We start from the raw sequence: 7,452 nt of genomic DNA, 5'->3' as shown, positions 1-7,452 counted from the left end.
GTCGCTTTTGTCATCAGTCTCTAACGATCTAGATGTCAAACAGACGTTAAAACCCTAACCTTCCTTCAGTCTAAGTGGTTGGCAGAGTTCGCTGATTGGTAGAGCCGTGTCGTAGCATCCTTCCGGTAGTCCAGTCGTGCCCGTCTCGGCAATAAGAAAGGCACAGTGAGGGGCGGAATGAAGAATTTGTGGGCAGGCCGGTAGCGGGTGGGTGTAATTAGCGAGGTGTGTGTCAGGCCACGTGTGGTGTTTTTGTGGCAGCGGAGTAGTTGTGAAGGCTGCCGGCAGAGCGGCTGTCACGGCTTCCGGCCCGCGGCGCGGCGCCCCAGTGGCGGCGGGGCCCACGCTGCGCTCGCACGACTGCGCCCTGCGGTGAGTCTCAGTTGCTCCTCCCGCTCTACCACGTGCCTGTCGGTCCAACTGTTCTCATGTCAATGTTTTGTTGCTATTACTATTGTAGTTTGGTGGTTCCGCTCAGAAGTGTCAGATTACAAGCCCGAATGTTCAGGCTCCGTCACCTGGTTGGTTCTCGGATTTTTTCTTACAGTTCGTGCGACGTTTACCTCTAGTTCCTCCTCTAAATCGTCATCTGATTTGGTTCTAAGGCTGGAGGAGGCAATCTAATAAGACCGTTCCTAGCAAAGCGCAACGTCACTCAAAGGAACCGACGTAAATAGAAATTCATCATGCTCATATAATGCACCTGTCAAAGTAACAGCATCTATGCAGTTTAGGGCTGCACAAAGCGTACTAGGTTCTCGATAAATTACTATTAAATCCCACGTACAGCTTGTCGTATATTGTTTTGAAGAGTACTTACCGCAGATTTTTCATTTTGATAATGAATTATTATTGAAGTTTCTAAATAATTGTGAGGATTTTCTGCAGGGAGTAGAGAGAGTGTGTCATCATAAAAAGTACTCGACGTCGAAAATACGACGCCTTTCTTTTTAATTTCCATTGTAAGACAAAAGAATATTGATACTGTAGAACATCGTGCAGCTTTTCCCGCAACTCTTAATAATGTATAGTGATGCGCAGTTTACGTTTTCGTCTTGGCTTTGCGAAGTGAATGCGGAAGTTCCTGCTGAACAGAGTCCTATTAGCGGGACCAAATTCATTTCGGATACATGCACACAACCGGCCGGGCTGTCCGAGCGGTTCTAGGCGTTACAGTCGGGAACCGCGCGACCGCTACGGTCGCAGTTTCGAATCCTGCCTCGGGCATGGATGTGTGTGATATCCTTAGGTTAGTTAGGTTTAAGTAGTTCTAAGTTATAGGGGACTGATGACCTCAGAAGTTGAGTCCCATAGTGCTCAGAGCCATTTGAACATACACACGGTTATCGTCAATGTTAGCATTTCCGTTTTCTCCAGCACGCACCCTGATGAGTTTCTCGAACTCACGACTCATTTCTCTGAATGTTTGGTTCCCCGCTAGTAATGTGGGTAGGCGGGGTTGTCTCAGATTTCGTAGGACAGAGATAGCAAAGTAATTGTTGTACAGTGAAGTGTTAACTCAGCAGCTGAATGACATTAGGTTAAAATCAGAATAAAGACGCGGCTGTGGTTGACACGCGTCCGTCTGGTTAATATGATCGCCGAGAAACGTTTTTACCGGAGCATTGAGAAAATGTCAGTTATCACTTCACGACGGAAGTGTTACGTACCGGAAAAGGCCATGCATGTAAACATTAGAAAGCTATTTACACCTGACCCAGTAATGTAATTGAAAGGAAAGTAAATCAGATTTCGCCCCAAAGAGCCAATAATACGAAACAGACTTCTAGCTCGATGTTAAGAGCAAAGCGAGAAACAACAACGCTCAATATTTAACTTACATTCTTGTTACACGTTACAGTGAACTGAGTGGACCACCAGATACATGCAGGGACTGCTGCTCCCAAAAGAGGTGTTGACCGTCACGGCGCAGAGACAGATCACCTTCAGTATCTGAATATTTTCGTTACTTGGTCGTCCCATCAAGCGAAATTTTGATGCCTATAATGTTTTGTTCAAGTTGAAAATGTAAGATATTCGGTGATAGTATGCCACACTGCAAACGAATTTAATATAAACTGACATTAAGAGATAACTGCTGTCACGTGATGCCTTATTTGATAATTCTAGTACCGTCTACTGTCCTTCCAGCTTAAACACCAGTGCAAAGATCAAAGTGACAGATGAAGCAGTCTGCTGTACACACTTGGATAGCAGCTTCTGCGTAGACGACGAATCTATGGTTAATAAGAAAATGTACCTCTATCTACGTTCAAGATTGCGACGATCATTGCGGATTTAAAAGATCCATTTGCGTGGTTTGTTACTGTCCTTCCACTTCGATAACATATTCAGTTTCAAGAAAAGTAGTAGACATGTAGCTCCGAAATATTTCAGTACCTGTAGATTGTGTTTTGTCCTGAGATGATAACTGCGTGGCACAAATCCAGCACAAGGAAAAGACTGAATAACAGTAAAAGTGTAATTGTAGATGACTTTAGTGCGAAATTCGTAGTAACTGATACAATCCTGCATTCGAGCAACGAAAGACACCAGTAGGTTAAATAAATCCAAAGTACCACGTGTCACGAAAGAGCCATTTCAATACATATATCAGTTATTAAGAATCCCAAACGATAGTGCTGTAGTTGTTTTTCTGATCTGTGTGGAAGTAGCTTTTGTTATGAAAGATTCTTTCTCCGTTGTGATTTGCGGCTTATTAACAACTTTTTTCTAAGCAATGGGATTTACGCGTAATTTAACATTCCCAGTTTAAAATCTGTGACTTATATGTACCGGAATATCGTGAAATTCTACTAGCAGTTACCATCACAAAATGTCAAATGTTATTCACCGATATAATTGTGAAATAACTCTTCATACATCGCATGCACGCACACGTAAAACTGAAGAAGATGTATCGAGCTCAGTTCACTATACGTACTTGCTACATTAGTTCAGTCTCCCTAACAAATTATTTCTGGAAGGCTGCTATTAAAATTAGCAGATATCCAGCACCTTAAGATTACATTATTCTTACTGTGCGTGTGTTTCAGTGAATGTAATATCATAACTGATCCACAAGTGATTGCCTGATATAAACTGCAACTCGTTCGCGTCGAACGAGCTGTGACGGGTCAGCCATTACGTTTGTATGACGTGTCACGAAAACGCCCACACGCGCTGCTCCAGTTCAATTTGTAGTTTCAAACATAACATCAGTATCAATCAGAGAGTTAGATACTGCATTTCACACAAAAGATGCAACAAAACAGCCGAAATGTGAGACTTGGTGCAGAGTTATTTTAGTTCAAACATTCGGTGTGGGTTCGTCTGATAGAAGTGCTTCGTCATTAACACAGCTCTCAATAAAATGTAACTTCAGATCCGTATTCTCATAGTAACAGGCATCACAATGCTGTAAGTTGCTCCACACATGAATGGCGGCATACCAGCACTGATTTAAAAACACCTTTCTCATTTATGACCGAAGAATATTGTCGCTTGTTACTTACAAGTTCAGTATCAGATACGGACAGATCTTTTACAGCTATTGATCTCTTTAACATTATAAGCGTGGTGTGTATCGGTAGTTGTGTATCTCAAACTCCACGTCTGCTTGTAGGGAAAATTTCTTCATTACAATGTGCAGATCGGCTAAAACAACAACGAATCATGGTTTATGTGCCCATCTGTCCATTATCGGGGTGCGTGTGACATTTGAAACTACGCGGAGAATGATCATTGCCTACCTTTTTACTTCACATTAGATTAACCACTACCTTGAGAGAGAGAGAGAGGAAGAAAGCTTAGAGATTAACATCCGCTGTGGATCGACTTCATTATAAACAGAGAACTAATTCCGGGATGGAGAAGGAATCAAACGTCACCTTGATGAAACCATCCTGGAAAAACCAAATGCAGGATGGAACGCCGTTCGTCCCGAATTAACCAGTGCGTCATGAAACACTGAGTAATAAAGGTAGTATACCTTGAATGTACACAAGTCATTCCTTCCAAAAAATCAGTATTATGGAACATATACATTTTCACGCCTTGTTGCTTACGTAATAAGTCGGGAGACTACGTAATTACCGAACATACTGTTTCTTGTTTTCATGAAATGCGAACTGAGCTTCCAGGCAGCTTGCAATGGCTCTGAAAACGTAGCTAAAATAACACTTCATAAAGACCGTCTTGAACGTAAAATTGTTAATTTCTCTATTACGATACTGCCTCAACCAACGAGACCGTTGTATTGTCAGTAGTTGGAAACTTACTTTCTACATGGTTTTGTTGCTAACCGTACTCTTTCGCGCCACTTATACAGTCTTTTGCACCAGTTACATGTAATTAACATTTCTGTCGCAACCGGTGGCAAGAGAAGATATTCCTACGTCACTGTCTAACCGAATTTCAAATAAGCAGCACCGTTTTTTAGTATTCACGAGCTGGAAGTTTCTTTTGTTGGCTTCGAGCCACCGGCGTGTGAGTTTCCACTGAGAGGACTTCTTGTGTTTCGAAATTGATACAAAGAAGGCGCCACTAATTGAACCTACGTAGTTGCCATTAATCAGAAGTTAAAATACGTGGCACTAAAACCTGAATGTGAGCGCCAAGGAATTGTAACAGTCCCTCCTTTTGTTGCAGGACTCACGGGTTCTCCTATGATGAAGCTTTGGAGGATGTTCAGGAAACCACAGACGGCAGGCGCAGGTAAGTCATCATAATAGCATTTATCTGTAATAACAATTTAAGTGCATAGCAGATTAATATACCCAACCATAACAAACAGTACTGTTTTAAAGCTATATGATGATATTTTCATCTGAAATGAAAATTAAGGGCATCAATAATGGGCTCGAAACAAAGATTTTAATTGTTCCGTCTTTCGAATTACATTTCCCTCATTCGCGTTTGCTGCCAAAATCTGTGAGTCTTTTGGAAAAATTGAAAAACAGCTATGCAGTGTCGTACAGCAGATCTGTTTTATTCATAGTATATAAAACTATGTTTAAGAAGTAAAACTGATTACAATTACAAGACATTCTAATATACAAATCATTCATAAACTCTAATGTGTCGATAATAGAAAAATAGTACAATGAGCGACTTACATGTAATTCAAACGAGAATGATAATCATTTAATACTGTAAGGAAGAAGAACGCCAAACTGAGGTCGTTGGAATATGAAATCATGTTCAACACTCTGACGTGTTATCCTGAGTTTATAGGAAGGCTACATGTTTATCTAAACACGAACCGAAGTTCACTGGAAACAACAAAGACGTGGGTCGATGAGTGGAGCAACACTGAATGGTATCAAAACCCCATCTCCTAGGCACGTGGCACTCGAGGAAAGGTAGATGACGGACTGAAGAAAACATTACCTCAGTAGCAGTAAAATTAAAGGAGAAACCAGCGGTGATCTTGCTTAAAGAACAATTCTAAGATCTGATTGGACTGGTTTAGGAAGATGGTGTTGTTTCAGATATTATCCATTTGGTTCCTTGAGATGATATATCGGAGATGAATTTCATCATGCCTTTTCTAAGACAAGTACTTCTGGACAGAAACTCGAAAATCATAGCTCTCCTGCCTGCGTTAGGTACCACCCCTGTACATACTACACGCCTGCATTTTAGTTCATCTGTAATTGTCCCATTCAGATTATCCTGAAAAACAAAAGAGGAATCTAAGTATGCGAGAGTTTTGAGTCCGAGATACCGGTATTGTACATACAGTTCTAAAGTCACCGGTCATTACAGTTTTAAAAGTGGAATACTCTCCACGATCTTGAATCAGGTTACTTATAAGTCAGTTTAACACATTTACTGCAGCACAGCTTCAATATCAGCTGATCTTTCTGTCAATCAACAACAAGAATTTAATTACACACTGTTAATGAAAACTTACAATACTGAATCACTTGACTTAGCAAAATAACGATATACTTTAACAATGATCATTAGTGTAATTGAAACTCTGGCTTGTTCGCAATACACAAGCGGAAACAATACAAAGCGGAAACGACGGAAATTGTGCGAAGGAAGTGCAATTTTATGAAGAACGTACCGGAGGAAACGGCCTCGTGGAAGAATTATGGTAGTTTACATGAGCGCCCAACATTTATTTTCGAGGTTTATTTACGTACACCGAACTTTGTAAAAAGCGGGAACATAAGCTCGTTGACCGCGAGTGTACGGAGGTCGTGAATGTTTCCGTCGTCGTAGCTACAGACTGTTTGGGGATTCTATAGCAGTTTTATTTTTAGGAGGACTCCCTGTTAACAGGGATGCTGCGCCTGCTTCCTGCTGGAGGATTTATTCTCTTGATCCCAGCTGCGTCGCCCGTATTGACTGCCGACGCCAACGTATGGAACCAAATATTTCGCTTTCTTTAGAATACCAGTTGTGCTATATCTGCCTTCAAAGTGTGTTTATTGATTTCTTTGAGGAAATGAAACGAACGAATCCTTTATGTGTGTCGAAGGAAGAATTTCAGCTCTACGCGAACAGATCCTCAGATGCTCAACGAAACCTTTAGATTTTTGTTAATCTAGAATATGTATTATAAAACTTTTTACTGACCACTCTCGTTGAGACGTAAACTTTGATGTATGAACTAATTCGACGTGCATCTCATTGCTAATAACTGTAAGCTAACAGTACGGTAATTGAAACAGGTTTCTATGTGAAACAGTTGTTCCTCACATAAGTTTGAAAAGGATGTAACAAAAGAAAATCTGCAGTTGTGACCACAGGGAAACAGTAATTTTATACACATGTGACTAATTGCTGAGATGGCGCAATAAAATTTCGGTATACACGAGACTTGAAAGATTCAGTATTAGCAAAACTTACCAAGTAATCACGATATGTTCGTTATTAATACGGCATCTTCGAAATGTCTGTTAATATCGATAACAGGCAATTACTTTAATAACTTAGATATTTGGCCAGAATTGATGACTGAACACAAAGCAAATATGAGTATTTGTAGCTTGAAGATAGGCACCTAACATCAGCCACTGTGAGTCATCACTCATAGATTTCAATGTGAACATCTCCTTTAGAAACCCGTTTGCATGTGCTGACGTAAACGGATGGACTTGTACTTAAGTTCTGCAAATCATAGAACTGATCTCGTCTCAGCAGTTATGAATATGAGACGACGCTCCTGTAGCGACAGAGTTTGTCAGATAGTAATTTTGAGGTAGAAAATCATGTTCACTATCGTGGAAACCGAAGTTTGTAATAGCACTGCTGCAAAGGCAGTGTAGGATACCACCGAAGTCTGCATTAATGATTTAGAGCAATCGTTATCCTCAGTGTTAGAACACACCTGCAGCAAATATCTGACTCTGACATAATCAATTAGTATCCTTTCAAGTTCCTTTTGCTTTATGAGTCATCAGAAATTCTTTCAATTCCATAAATAAATTAGTATAA

General features: G+C 40.6%; 1 protein-coding gene across 1 annotated transcript in view; it reads left to right on the top strand.

The window, feature by feature from the left end:
- The first annotated feature begins 313 nt into the window (after positions 1–313).
- Positions 314–7,452, top strand: part of LOC126299089 (glutamate receptor-interacting protein 1) — a 538,481-nt gene continuing 531,342 nt past the window's right edge. The window contains exons 1-2 of the mRNA XM_049990762.1: positions 314–372; positions 4,651–4,716. Coding sequence (XP_049846719.1) covers positions 4,668–4,716 — 49 coding nt within the window. The 5' untranslated portion in view covers positions 314–372; positions 4,651–4,667. The remainder of the gene's footprint in view (positions 373–4,650; positions 4,717–7,452) is intronic.

The sequence above is a fragment of the Schistocerca gregaria genome, chromosome X (assembly GCF_023897955.1).
Source record: "Schistocerca gregaria isolate iqSchGreg1 chromosome X, iqSchGreg1.2, whole genome shotgun sequence".
Classification (NCBI taxonomy): domain Eukaryota; kingdom Metazoa; phylum Arthropoda; class Insecta; order Orthoptera; family Acrididae; genus Schistocerca; species Schistocerca gregaria.
Note: the sequence above shows the minus strand (reverse complement) of the source record. Positions and strands in the feature narration are given on the sequence as shown.